This window comes from Cryptomeria japonica, chromosome 10, assembly GCF_030272615.1.
Source record: "Cryptomeria japonica chromosome 10, Sugi_1.0, whole genome shotgun sequence".
Lineage (NCBI taxonomy): Eukaryota > Viridiplantae > Streptophyta > Pinopsida > Cupressales > Cupressaceae > Cryptomeria > Cryptomeria japonica.
Window position 1 is genome coordinate 92,740,030 of NC_081414.1, and position 16,213 is coordinate 92,756,242.

Consider the following 16,213-nt stretch of genomic DNA (forward strand, 5'->3'; position numbering starts at 1 on the left):
AGGTTTTAACTACATAATTTGAAATGGTACATCACAAAGATCTTCTAGTGACCTTTGGTAACTCTCTACACAAGGACGCACACGCAAGTCATGGACAATAGCACAACATGTTGACATCCAATGTAGACAGAGTATGGAGTTCTGTAGCGAAAAATACAAGTTTTTGATATTTTTAACTGAGATAAATGTGTAACAAAAATTAAACTAACAATAAATGAGAAGTGAAGAGACAGAGGAAAAGAAGAAGAAGATTACAACGAGTCCACAAATGAAGCCTCTGACAAAGTAACTCTTTCTCATAAACTCGCACACAAAATAGAGCTACAAAAATGTTGGGGCTATGTTTTGGAGGTTTTCCATAGTCAAACCCCCATTTTAGTATTTCCACCTCCACAGACAACCAATATGGATAATGGATAAATTGATAAACAAGATAAAAGATATGCTATGTGAGATAGATAAAATGATAAATAAAAAGACAAAGGGAAGAAACTCTCCTTCCACACTCAAAAAGTGGAAAGCTTGCTAGAGAAAAGAAGAATCACAAAACCCTCTTGAAGCACTAAGTGGTGATGATGGAGTCTCAAGCATAAAGTAATGAAGAGAGACAAGAGAAATCTTCAAAATGCAAGAGAGAAAAAAAAGATGTGTCGGAATGCTTTAGAGGTTGATTAGGATTGTTAGAGAGATCGATTATATTTGTAAGAGAGTAAAATGAAGCCTAGAAAGGCAAGATAAACAAACCAGAAGTGAATATGATGTCGATGCATGTTGTACAAGGTGTTACAACCTCTACCAATTGTACGCATAACACTCCAACAACCACCTTAAAACTACATTTTCGTGGGATTCTAGTGTGACGCATGAATGTCTCCATGATGCGTAGGTGTCCACGAGTTAGATAGTCAACAAAGTTGGAAAAATGACAAAAGCAAGGCAAGTGGGCAAGTAAACAAAAGCTAAAGGGGTTCTCCAATAGACTTAAAATAGAGGCACTTATGTAGCATGGAATTGCACGAGGTACAATCTACGATGTTGCAGGATTCCAATAATTTATAATAATCAATAATTGATCAATGATAGTGCATACCCTTATGATATACACCGTAGATCAAATGATGATATATGATAATGATCTTATAATCCTATGATACAAATTGTATAAGAGCCTTGCTTTATTGAAGAGGTGACAAATAAAATTAGACAAATCATGACTTGTGTCTTAATCCTATTATAAGAGAAAACTAACATAAACAAATATTAAATGATGTAGGACATAGGTAGTGAATGACATCAGATAAGATAAGATCTAATTGACACCAAAGACTTCTAGAAATATTCCTAGGACCTAAGTAAATTTAATGTGAATAGGACCTTCTAGTAATCTAGCTAGGTAAAATACTTTATTCACACCAACAATCGAAGGAGAGAATTTGGGGATGAAAGAAAATCATTAGAGGGTTTACATTAATAAGAATTTAAAACCTCGTGGAAAACATATATTGGTTTCTGATGTCATGGAAATGGGGACAAGGCAACAACAAAGCTCAATGTTAATAAGTTAGTTTCAACAATAAAACCAAAACAAAGAACTAAAAACCATTCCAAACATATCAAAAGAGATTTTAAAAAAGCATGAAAGAAGTTTAACAAAATAAAAGAAAGGAGAAGAGCCTCCCTAAGATGCTTCCATGATGCCTTTTGATGCTTCTCCTTTGTTTCTCCCCTCTCCAAGTCCCAAATGAGTGTAGCTCTCAGCTTTGAGCACTAGCCATGGATGCCATATGGAGATTTAAGATGGTTGGATGTGATAAAAAAAGCTATGCAAGTGTAGATAGTGATGCTATGAAAAAGCTCTATGCTAATACCAGTATAGCAACAATAATCTAATGCTTCCTTCTTTGCTTGAGGATAAGGGTTCTATTTATAGAAGAAATGGGGAAATGAAAGGTTAAGATTGAGCAATCTTAACAAGGGTTAGGATTGAAAGATATTCAATCCATGTGAAACTTTCAAACCAATCCCATGTTGACAAGTGTCACCATGAGGAGGCTTGAGAGGAGAGGTAAGGAGCATTAAATGCTTGAGGGGACATGATGGTTACCCTAGGGGGTTGGGTTAGGGTCAGGTTAATGGATATTCCTTTTATCCAAGGGATAAATGAATGTGCAAGGGTTAAATGGTTACTTTAGTCAAAGAAATAAATGATTTGAAGAGACCCATGAGTCAAAAGGATTGTTAAGTTAGAGGAAAGTCTCTAACCAAAGGTAAAAGGTGAGTTAACCATAAATGGTTATGTAAGAGCCTTTAATGGTTTGGAAGACTTTAGAGGTTAACCATTTGAAGACATAAAACCTTTAATGGTTATTGAAGACTTTGGAGGTTTTTGAGAAGTGACTTCCTTTTATTTAAGAATGTGACAATGATTAGGATAGGATTAGGCTAATTAGAAGGATTTAGAAGAATCTAGAAGGGATTTAGGCATGCAAGTGGATTTTGTAGGAGAATGCAAGTGGGAGGAATTTTGGGATTTTCAATTGAAGTAAAATCATTTATTTCAATTAAATGGTGTAATTTGTATTTGAGTAGATATTTAAATAAATATTAATTTATTTAAATGTGAATGTGAATTTTGGATTTTATTTAAATAAATCTTAATTAAGTCGATACGCTTTTAGTAGGAGAAAGCCGTCGAAAAATTGCAAGACATTCCGACGGCCGCCGGAAAGACTTTCCAACGGTGTTCTTCCTCCGTTGCGTGTGTGTAGGGTGTTTTCCCCGGTGCATGCGTGTCTCCTCTCCGTGCGTGCACTCTGTTTTGCAATGAATGTTGTGTTTAATGATGTCTTTAATAATTTTGTCCTCGAGGCTGTGCAGGAATGTCGACGTTCTTTATGCGTGTTGGCAACCCTAAAATGTTGTTTGTTTTGTTGTTGTCGCCAATATTTCTCTCTGCAATTTACGCTCTGGAAATGTTTGTATAGACTGTTGCCTTTTGTTCAAGTATTTTGCTTTGCAATTTTCGCTGTGGAAATGTTGGCATAGATTGTTGGGCTTTGTTCGAATATTTCGCTCTGCAATTTTCGGTCTGCAAATGATCACATAGCTTCCTTCTGAGTTTGGCACCGTTACTGGTTTGAAGTTGCAAGGTAAGCTTCTGTTTCTTTTAAATACGTTTTCCTTTTGTATTCCATTTTGTTTATAGCTTGTTTATTTTGTGGTTCTGTGTGTTGTGGGCAATATTTCGCTCTGCAACTTTTGCTTGGAAATGTTCACATAGATTGTTGGGTTTTGTTCCAATATCTCATTCTACAATTTTCGCTCTAGAAATGTTCGCATAGGTTGTTGGGTTATGTTAGAATACTTCGCTCTACAATTCTGGCTCTGCAAATGTTCGCATAGATTGTTGGGTTTTGTTCTCGTTCTGATTGTTTTGGTGGTTACGTTTGGTTCTCGTTGTGACTATTTTACTGGCCTTCCTTCTGACGTTGACACCGTAAATGGTTTGAAGTTGTAAGGTAAGGTTATGTTTTTTTTAGATATGTCTTTCTTTCATATTCCATTCTATTTATGGCCTATTTAAGTTGTGCTTCCGTGTGCTTGCAGGATTGCTCTTCTGTTTCTGTTGCTTAACTGTTTGTGGGCGTCGCTCGTTCCAATTTGGAAGCAATTTGTCGGTTTGTGATATTTAATTTTTTTTATTGTTCGCATGCGTTTGTATGTAGTGGTGCAGTTAGGTTTTGGTGTGGTCGTGCCTGTTTTATTAGGCGCCTTGAATGCTTTGATGTGCTTGTAGGGTTGTTTCTTGGCAATGTTACTAGTTTGAAGTTGCAAGGTATGGTTCCATTTTTTTAAAATACGTTTTCCTTTTGTATTCCATTTTGTTTATAGCTTGTTTATTTTGTGGTTCCGTGTGTTGTGGGCAATTTTTCACTCTGCAACTTTCGCTTGGAAATGTTCACATAGATTGTTGGGTTTTGTTCCAATATCTCATTTTGCAATTTTCGCTCTAGAAATGTTCGCATAGATTGTTGGGTTATGTTCGAATAGTTCACTCTGCAATTTTGGCTCTGCAAATGTTCACATAGATTGTTGGGTTTTGTTCTCGTTCTAACTGTTTTGGTAGTTACGTTTGGTTCTCGTTGTGACTATTTTACTAGCCTTCCTTCTGAGGTTGATACCGTAAATGGTTTGAAGTTGTAAGGTAAGGTTCTTTATTTTTTAGATATGTCTTTCTTTCATATTCCATTCTGTTTATGCCCTATTTATTTTGTGCTTCCATGTGCTTGCAGGGTTGCTCCTCTGTTTCTGTTGCTTAACTGTTTGTGGGCCTCGGTCCTTCCAATTTGGAATCAATTTTCGAGGTTGTTCCAAGCTATGAAAGGTTTGAATTTGCAAGGTAGTTCTCTGTATTATTTGTTTGCTTTTCCTTTTTGTAATGCATTTTACTTAGTTTTTCCTTCTGTATGCTTATAGAATTGTCGGTTTGTGATATTTAATTTGTTTTATTGTTCGCATGTGTTTGTATGTAGTGGTGCAGTTAGGTTTTGTTGTGGTCCTGCCTGTTTTATTAGACTCCTTTATGAGCTTTATGCCTTGAATGCTTTGATGTGCTTGCAAGGTTGTTTGTTTGTTTATGTTAGTTAATTGTTTGTGGTCATGACTATTGAAATTGTTGTGTTTAATGATGTCTTTAATGATTTTGTCCTCGAGGTTGTGCACGAATGTCAACGTTGTTTATGCGTGTTGGCAACCCTAAAATGTTGTTTGTTTTGTTGTTGTCGTCGATATTTTGCTCTGCAATTTACACTTTGAAAATGTTCGCATAGACTGTTCGCATGAATGGTTTGAATTCTTAAGGTAACCATTTATTTTATTAAAAAAATTTCTAGTTTTGTAATGCTTTTTTATTATAGTTTGCTTATTTCCTTCTTGGCTCTGCTTGCAGTGGTGTTACTTTGTCTATGTTATTTAACTGTTTGTGGCCGTGACTACTTTCAATTTGCTAGGCACTTTCACATTACTTTGGATATAGTTGTTGAATTAGGTTTTGTTGTCACTCTCGGTGAATGATTTGAATTTGCAAGGTAAGTTCTTCTTTTGGTTAGATTCTTTTTTGTTTTGTAGTCCATTTTTCTATACTCAGGTTATTTCTCAGTTTAGTGTAGTTGCAAGGTTGCTACTTTGTGTCTTTTGTTGTAGGTCAAAAGGGTTTTAGTTTGCTTTTGCTATTTGGAGATATTTAGTCATTTAAGATTATTACTTTGTTTTAATCTTTTCGTGCCCGGTTATGTGCACCAATGCGGACTCTTTTATTGGGCTTGTTTCTGAGGTTGTCGGCGTTAATGGTTTTACGTTGCTAGGTACTTTTTTATTTTGTTTTTAAATTTTTCAAAATTTGTAATGCATTATTTGATACCATCCTTATTTTTGTGTATGTTGTGATTGCGGGATTCTTACTTTTGTTATGTTATTTAAGTGTTTGTGGACGTGATTACTTTCAGTCTGCATCGTCTTTGTTCACTTTGCCAGGTATTTAGGTTTTGACCATTCTGTTACTAATGAAATTCTGCCTTATGTTAGAATTTTTTCCGTTTGTTGGTTAGATCCGTAAAATCTAATTTCTTTTGTTGTTGTCAAGAATATTTGCCTATGGCCATCTCCATGCATGTGCTATGTTTCTCAAACAATGTTATCTTTAATGATTTTGTCCCCAAGTCTGTGCATGACTGTCAACGTTCTTTATGTGTGCAAATATTAAGAAATTGTTAGAGTACCAATATATCTATATAAATCTCTATATGTGTGTGTGTGTGTATGCATATACACATGTACGTATATATATTTTTCTCGATGCAAGACTACACTGTAGTGTGAATGTAGCACAAATTGTATATATATATATATATATATTTAGAACACATTGAAGTACTATTATATGTATATGTGCATACACATATGTACATATATATACATACATGTATGTGTAGTCATCTATGTGTGTATATCAATACACACATGTATGCATATATATATGCATGTATGTACATATAGACACGTGCGTATGTATATGTACATAGAGTACTCTATGTTGTAGTCTAAGAATTCTTAAAGTGTAAAACACATGATCTACATATATATACCATTTTATCAATTTATCTTACTGATTAAAAGCCTTCATGTGCACAGAGCAATAAATACTCACAGCTAAAACAAAACCTAAGACTAAATGAAAAATTACAAGAAAATATACAAAGTAAAATACTTACAATAAGACAACCTTGCAAGTAGAGGAAAGGAGAAAATAAGCAGACCATACAAAAAATGCACTACAAAAGAAAAAAGAGTTTAAATAAAACCCAAGCTTACCTTCCAAATTCAAACCATTCATGGCGTGGAGCTCACAAAGAAACTGTATCAAACTATCATAACCAGAACAAAACCTAACTCCACAACTATATACAACCTTATGCGAAGATTTACAAAGTGAAATATTGTCTACAACAACCACAAACAGTTAAACAACATAAACAAACCTAAAAAATATAACCAAACAAACAACCCTACAATAATATCAAAGCATTCAAGTCGTGAAGCTCATAAAAGAGCCGAATCAAACAGGTTGCTGGTTAGATCCCTAAAATCTAATTTCATTTGCTCTTGTCAAGAATGTTTTCCTGTGCATGATTGTCGACGTTCTTTATGTGTGCAGAGATTAAGAAATTGTTAGAGTCTCTCTCTCTCTCTCTCTCTCTCTCTCTCTCTCTCTCTCCATCTCTCTCTCTCTCTCTCTCTCTCTCTCTCTATATATATATATATATATATATATACATACATATATCTATATATATATGTATATATATGTATATATACATATGTATATATACATATATATGTATGTATATATACATATGTATATATACATATGTATATATACATATATATATATATATATATATTTGTATATATATATATATATACATATATGTATATATATGTATACGGTTTTATTTAATCTCTGCTTTAATGGCTCCATATATATATGTGTGTGTGTGTGTGTGTGTGTGTACGGTTTTATTTAATCTTTGTTTTAATGGCTCCATTGTAAAGTTTGTAAAAAAACATAAACAAATTGTACATATATGTGCATACGCATATGTACATATATATACATACATGCATGTGTAGGCATCTATACATGTATATCAACACACACACACACACACACACACACACACACACACACACACACACACACACACACACACACACATATATATATACATGTGTGTATGTATATGTACATAGTGTACTCTATGTTGTAGTCTGAAACTAGTCACATCCACAAATAGTTAAATAACATAAACAAAGCAGCAACCTTGCAAGCACACGGAAGGAGAAAAAAAACAGGCTATAAACGAAAATGCAATACAAAATAAAAATGTATTTAAAAAAAATGGAACCTTACCTTGCAACTGCAAACCGTTAACGGTGTGAAGCTCACAAGGAAGGCCAATAAAATAGTCACAACGAGAACAAAACCCAACAATCTATGCGAACATTTCAAGAGCGAAAATTACAGAGCGAAATATTGGCAACAACAACAAAACAAATTCTATTTTAAGGTTGCAAACACCCATAAAGAACGCCAACATTCATGCACAACCTCGAGGACAAAATCATTAAAGACATCATCACTTGGGAAATGTGCATACGCATATGTACATATATATACATACATGCATGTCTAGGCATCTATACATGTATATCAATACACACATGTACGCACATATATATATATATATAGACATGTGTGTATGTATATGTACATAGTGTACTCTATGTTGTAGTCTAAAAGTAGTCATGTCCACAAATAGTTAAATAACATAAACAAAGCAGCAACCCTGCAAGCACACGCAAGGAGAAAAAAAACAGGCTATAAACGAAAATGCAATACAAAATAAAAACGTATTTAAAAAAAATGGAACCTTACCTTGCAACTTCAAACTGTTAATGGTTTGAAGTTCACAAGGAAGGCCAGTGTAATAGTCACAATGAGAACAAAACCCAACAATCTATGCGAACATTTCAAGAGCAAAAATTGCAGAGCGAAATATTGGCAACAACAACAAAACAAATTCCATTTTAAGGTTGCAAACACCCATAAAGAACGTCGACATTCATGCACAACCTAGAGTACATAGATGTATACCTGTATATATGCACATGGATATATATATACATATATATATATATATATATATATATATATATATATATATATATATATATATATATATATACACATACTCTAAAATAAATGCAACTAATCACTTCTCTTGCAAAGCGAAAGCTTTGTATGTTGACTCATTAGACAATTTGCAAAACTTAATGTGTTGCCATAATTATTACAAGTTTTTAGAGTTAGTTAATAGTAAATTCATTATGGTTGACAAAAAAATATGTGATCTACTTAAAGATTTGCTCTATTATTCTTGTATGTTCACTTTTTGTAGTGATGCATTTCCACTTTGTCATTAAAAAAGAAAACAACCACACTAACACTATCAAATTTCAACAATGGATACAAGTTTGAAAGCAATAGAGGACATCAACACTGTAATTGAAAGCATGTTGCAAGAAAGCAACAAGCTAAAGAGTAACCTCAGAAAGATAATTGCCCACTACGAACAAAAATCCTCTACATCTTCTAGTGCTGTAACAACCATAGATCGTATTGAAGTAGCACCTTTCCCAATACCAACTACTGAACAATTAGTTGATCCAATGGTTATTTTCACATTGGGAGACAAATTATTTAAATGGAGTGATAACGACCTTGGATGGGTTGCTTGGGTTGATCCTATGTTGTTGTAATTATTCAATCTTTGAAACGTTACCTTCTTTTTTGGTTAACATTATGCTCTCAAATATATAAATCATTATGTCATATTCAATGTTTTCCGAGCTTATGAGCATATGACCAATTATCGCTTTCAATGCATGTTTCAATCACATTATGATCAATTCCTTACCATATGGAACAAAAAAAAACTGTAACAACGTTAGTCTATGCTCACTTAATTTTACACTGCTTGTGCATATATACCTTTGATAAGCTTGCATCATGTTGTGATTGTATTCTGATATAAGAACTACAATTCATCATGCTTATAATTTACTTTCAATTCTCAAAAGGTATATATGCACAATGGCATCTTTAGCAGCTACCTTTGAATCCATAGAGCACTCCACTATTGATAATTTGGTAAGCTAAATTATGAAAAAATTTCAATATAGAAATCTGTTATGCTCTTTTTTTGGACAGTTCATTGCTCTTTTCCATACCATCCTTTTCATTACCACATACATACTTTTTGGATGGCATAGTACAAAAGTAGATGCATACTCTATGCATAACATAGCTTGATTACATCATTTACTAAGACAAGCTTTACATTAACAAGTAAGGAAATATATGAGCTGGTTGAAAATTAAATCCTCTATATTCATATTTTTTTTGTAGGCAAAAAACCAAGAGTATGTCCCTACCCCTTTTGCAATTCAATCTATCAATGCTGGGGATGACCTTCCTTCAGCATTGCTACAAGTCTTGTCATTTCAGAAAATGCAGAACAACAAAGATGATACTGACAGACATAAATTAGTCTTATTTGATGGCACATACATGCAGTTGGCAATCTTGCCTTCTAAATATGCTACTCTGATAGATTCAGACATTCTAAAAATAGGCACAATAGTCCAGTTATCAACCTATACATGCCGATACATATGGAGCACAAGGTAGGAAATCAACTATGATTATTAAATACAATATGTTTCATCTTTTTTAAATTTTGTTTATGTATAATGAGCAGTAATTTAAGAATAAGTCTTTTGTTTTCATAGGACTATTGCAATACTTAGTTTGGAAGTGAAACAAATTGATTGCCCGTTCTTTGGTAAACTAGAATATCTATTCAAAGAAAAACAACCAGAAATTATGTCTGAGGACAGACCATCAACATCTAAATGCTCTCTTCAGTTTGCAACTAAATTGCCATCCCCACAAACAACAACTTCTCCAAATATAAGCCCTATCAAAACTTTGAATCCATGCCAAAATAAATGGACTATCAAAGGCAGAGTTACTCATAAACAGCCTATTAAGGCATATAGCACAACGACCAAAAATGGCCATGTCTTTAGCTTTGACATTGTTGATTGTGATGGTTCTGAAATTAGAATTACATGTTTTGATGAGATAGCTAAGTTACACTCTAACCGTGTGGACATAGGTTCACATTATATTATTTCAAAAGGATCTGTTAAGGAGGCAAATGCAAGGTACAACAAACTAAACAACCATCTAGAAATCACGTTGTCTGATACATCCATACTAAAACGTTGCACCAACGAAGAACAACTAGATCAACAAAGTCCTCCTTTCACACCCATTAGTGAATTGTTTCATCTAACAAATAACACGATGGTTGACATAATTGGTCTTGTTCTATATGTTGGAGATATCATTCCTATACACAGGAAAGATGGCAGTCAAACACAAAAATGTGTGGTGAAAATTAATGATCTATCTGGTTCAACAATTGACATCAACTTATGGGGTCCAATGGCAAAACAAAAGGGCCTGGACTTGAAAAATATGTTGACCAATGATAGTATGCTTATCCTTGCTTTACGTAATGCTCGTGTTGGCTATTTCAATGGGAAGCTTATAAACATAACAGCTGCAACAACATTACATATCAACCCAATTTTTCCAGAAGCAGAACTTCTAACATTAAGAGGAAAGGACCCTTTGCTTGTTGTACCCTTTGTTGCACAAACCATCCACATAGATGGCAGATATACTAGAATGACAATTTCTTCAATCCGGGAGCGGATGAGCATCAGACCAGAAACAATTCAGACAACATTGCTAGTTGTTCTGCGCTTTGTGAACGTCAATGACCAAAATTTCTATTATGCAGCTTGCCCACTAATAATCAATGGAAGGCCTTGCAAGAAAAAGTGTACACAGCATGTTGATGACTCTTGGTTCTGCTCTAGATGTCAAATGACTATGCAAGACTGCAATTATAGTTACCTCTTGCCTCTAAAGTTGCAAGATGCCACAGGTACTCTATGGGCCACTGTATTTGATGAGGGTGGCATTCACTTGCTACACACAACTGCAAAACAACTCTATGCACTCCAAAACGATGCAATAATAATAGAGACACCTTCCTCGGTGATCAAGAGACTACTGTCATGTTACTATTCATTCACAGTGTTGGTTTCTACTGAGACATATAATTCAGAAGCGAAGATGAAAGTGACAGTCAATAAAGTTGCTCCTGTTGACTTCAAAGCTGAGTGCCATGCATTACTTCCAGAAATTGCCTGCCTAAGTACAGAGACTTAAAATTATAACGGATCTTTTCTAATTATTAAACTTTGCAATTTATAATACAATTATACTATTGCCTAATTTTCATATTTAATACTTTTACATATACAAACAAGTATGTTTTACAAAGACAAGGCTGCTTCTATAAATATCTATATGGACATTTCTTACATCTACCAATTATTTGTTTGAAAGCTTTTCCTCTTGACATTAGTTATTTTCAGTCATAGTCTTTAGTTTTAAATGTGTTGACACTACGTTGTTTAAAAATAAATTAGACATATATGCACGTATATTGTTCTTTTTTTGGTCTCATACCTATTTGTTTAACAATACAATACATAACTATATATAAGTATTCATAGTTATAGTATTTTTTATATATACATGTACTTATATATGCGCATATGTTCATATACAAAACCTTGAATTTTTAGATTATATGTATATGTACATGTGTATATGTATACATACATCTATATGTATCAAAATTTACTATAGTTGTGCATACCTATATTACAATCATGCTTTTAAAATCACAAAACATCAAAAAATACTATATCTATACATAGCTATATGACAATGCTACCTTTTGCAAAACCAACTTGCTAGCAGCAGCATATTTACACAGTACGGCACTAGAAAGTCAATTTATGGCTTTCCACAACGCATATATTTCAAGTAAAGCTATACATATAAGTTGAGCCAATGAGAGAAACAAAACAACAGAACAGATAATTACAGATACAAATAATCACAACAAAAGCAGTTTACATACATAACAAATTCTCTGAAATCACATAAGCATACATAAAGCAATTTTCAATTCTCATACATTCTTCATACATGCTTCAAAGTTAACTACCTTCAATTATGAAAATTCTGACATACCTCTACTCTCTTTAAAATATTAGATATCTATCTAGCCTTGCCCTCAAGAAATTGATGCTATCAAATTGAGGAGAAGCGAGACCAATAGAACTTATTATGCAAAGAATAGAGCTGATATCTCCAAGAAACAATAACTGAAGAGTCATGCACTTCATAGACCTTCCAATAACTCAGGACAATTATTAGAAACAAAAAACACTGATCTTGAGCAAATTAATCTCAATCAAACATTTTCTACTACTCCTAAACTTGGTATGAAGGCTGCTTCGTTTCAAAATACATTGTCTAATTTCTAGAAAAAGATTGATATGTTGGAGGTCACACAACCATGTTCTGTTTGCAAAGAAATGTATGTGGGCGTGACTATTAAAAAACTCAATCATTTAGTTGTGTGCATGAGATGTTATGGTGAAAAAGGCCTCCACCGCTTCTCATTATCGAACAATATGGACCCAGGTGAGCAACCTTCTATTTTAAAGTCTCTCTCTCAGGTAGAAGAAATGCTCATATCAAGAATTGCCCCTGTTTTACAAGTAACACATGCAATGGGAGGCCAATACAAATATTCTGGCCATACAATAAACTTCCCACAAGATATTTCTGATATTACAATAACATTACCTCGGCATATTAACCAATTAGAAATTCTAATTGTCCATAAAACAAATTCCCAAGGTTTAACTTATGACTATTACGTGAATAGATTTCACGTCATGAATGCATTGGCTTACAAAATGGAACATGATCAATACTACAAGGATGTAGTCATTGATCCAGATGCAGTGCTTCTATTGCCAGAGCAAACCACTAACATTACAGAGCTACTGCATTCAGTACATTCCTCGCAAGAAGATGTTGTTGAAGATACCTCTACTGAACCAGATATTGACAACGAAGAACAAATCAGGGAGAATAGTTCCTCATTTGTCCCACAACTACCATCATCAATACTAGAACTTGATGCAATCAAAAACATCCTCCATCTAGATAACAACATCAACAACGTTATTCCTTGGCCACAAATTAGTGCATCGCCTATCAATGAGTACAATATTGAGGGCCTCCTTTCCATGGCATTCCCAATGCTTTTCCCTACTGGAATAGCTTAACCACTACAACAAAGAGCAAACCAAGTGCATTTACATGAATATGCTTTACACTTGATCAAATACTATGATCAAAGATTTGGGCAACATGTACGCTTTAGATATTATATCTATAATCTCATGATGAGACATCGATCCCAGCAATCAGCTTCTGTCTTCATAAAGACTAATCTGCAAGATAATCTTCCCCGGAATCTATATGGCCTAAAGGAATACTTGCAAAACACACCATCAAGTGAATTACCAAATCATATCATGCGATATGCAGCCTCATTGCATGGTACACGGGCATTTTGGAGCAAGTCCCGACGTGACCTTACATCAATGATAGAACAATTAGGTGCACCTACACTGTTCTTCACCTTAAGCTCAGCTGACACAAAATAGCCAGACTTACATAAGTTATTACCAAAGTCAAAGTCAGCTACTACACCTAACAAGAAAAGATAATTTACAAAAAATTTAATCAATAATCCTCACATTACAACTTTATACTTACACTTAAGATTTCAAATCTTTTGTGATGAAGTCATTGTGAAAGTACTGAAAATTATTGACCACTGGTACAGATATGAATGGCAACACCGAGGCTCTGCACATATACATGGCTTTCTTTGGTTGCCACAAGCACCAAATGTTGATAACCTTAACTAGTCAGATCATGCAAATATCCAATCAGTAAAACAGTTCTTTGACTAGTACATCACAGCATGGAATCCACGTCCTGAAGAGGCTCGCTTGAATAGGTAATATATGCCTACAATTTCATATCCATGCCTCACGGATATAGAGATCATATCCAAATCAGATCCTTGTATTGATTACATTGAGTTACTCAATGTTGTTCAATGACATACAAAGTGTTAAGAGTATACCTGCTTGAGGAAAAAGAACTCAATCCTTCAATGCCGATACAAAGCTCCTTGGCCTGAACAACCTGAATCCTCACTAATATTAGACCACAACAATAACCCATCATACAAACTAGCAAGGAATGATAGCCGCCTAAATGTACACAACCCTACAATGCTCACCATATGGAGAGAAAATGTTGACTGTCAGCCTGTCTGCTCCAAGAAAGTAGTTCTACAATATATTTCAAAGTACGCATCAAAAACTGAACAAAAATCAGAAAGTTATATTGATATCTTGAAACATATAGTTGAATCAACGAATTCAGATGATACAATCCTGTTGGCACACCAAAGGTTGCTCATGGGAATAGTTGTTGATAGGGACATTAGCGCACAAGAAACTTGTCACATGTTGCTAAAACTCCCATTGATATCTTGTACACGCCAATTTGTAACACTGAATGTTGGTAAAAGAATCTTCCAACGCATAGCTAATTGTGATGAAGAATCTAAAACCTCAATCTCTCATATCTCAAACTACATGAAACGACCATCAGAATTAGCAAACCTGACTCTGCTTCATTCAGCCCAGCTATATACATTCTCTGAGCATCGTAAATCATGTAAATGGATGAAAAGAAAGGTACCTGCAATTGTAAATGTATACCCACAACACAAATCATTACCTTTAGAAGAGGACAGTATTTTTGAAAGTTTCTGTTGGAGTGAATTGCTTCTTTACAAACCATTTTGAATTATTCCTCTACATATAGGGACCTCACCTGAAGAAATGATCATAAATTGGAAAGCTCTTCAAAGTACAGATTACATCCGATGGCATGTAAATGGTTTTGAAGAACACATTACCACAGAAAATGGTGAAGACCTACAACCAAAAGATATTCATCAATCAACTTAGGAAGGGTTGTACAAATGGGAGTTTTTGTCACAAACAGGAGCATCAAACAACTTCAACGTTGCAGCTCTTTAACTGCTTGGCAAACGTGATTTTGATCTACAGTTTGATTGGACTGCTTCTATACCTGATGAACCACTGCATTCAAAAGCATTTAACTTTATTCTCAAAGAGAAAAGCCAAGCACCCCACAATCTTGCGAACCCACATTTAAATGCGCCTACTAACTATGAGCTTGCACAAAACCAAATGATTGCACTTGATATTATTAAATCTCGTGCTAACCACAACCTGCATTCTTCACCATTACGATTAATCATTCAAGGCACTACAAGAACTGGAAAATTATTTCTTATTGACTGCATACACAGACAGTTAAATTCAAATACAGAACATGCACAATGCCTTTTGCTTGTACTAGCACCAACAGGTGTCTCCGCATATAATATCCAAGCAACCACAATCTGTGTTGCCCTCTGTATACCCATTCATGAATACAAACCCTTAACAGGCCATTCCCTATTAATGTTCCAAGAGCAATGCAAACACTTACATTACATTTTAATAGATGAAATGAGCTTTGTTGGCCCTCAATTACTCATTAAGATTGATAAAAGATTGTGAGAAGCTTTTCCCAGCTAGACAACATGAATCATTTGCAAGTATCTCAGTCATTTTGGTTGGTGATCTTGCACAACTTCTGCCAGTTATGGATAGGCCATTATATGCACCTCACTCAATGGCACTAGCTCTATGGCACACATTCAATACTGTTGTCACCTTGGATATTCCATTTCATCAACAAGGCACAAGTTCTTCACACATAAGATTCTGTGAAATATTGCTTAACATCCGCAACTCAACACCATTGCAAATAGATTGGGAATCCCTCCAGTTGCAGTCAACCCATGCTTTGTCACTTGATGAAAATAATCACTTCAACCAACAGAAGCATTTGTTTGCAACAAATGCAGCTTCGAGTGCACACAACATAAAAATGTTAACATAATTGCACTCGCCCATTGCACGTGAAACA

General features: G+C 34.4%; 1 protein-coding gene across 1 annotated transcript; it reads left to right on the forward strand.

The window, feature by feature from the left end:
• Positions 1 to 10,489: 10,489 nt before the first annotated feature.
• LOC131049620 (replication protein A 70 kDa DNA-binding subunit A-like) lies at positions 10,490 to 11,425 on the forward strand. The gene has a single exon (XM_057983678.2). It carries the CDS (start codon positions 10,490 to 10,492, stop codon positions 11,423 to 11,425), a length of 936 nt encoding a protein of 311 aa, XP_057839661.2.
• Positions 11,426 to 16,213: the final 4,788 nt, after the last annotated feature.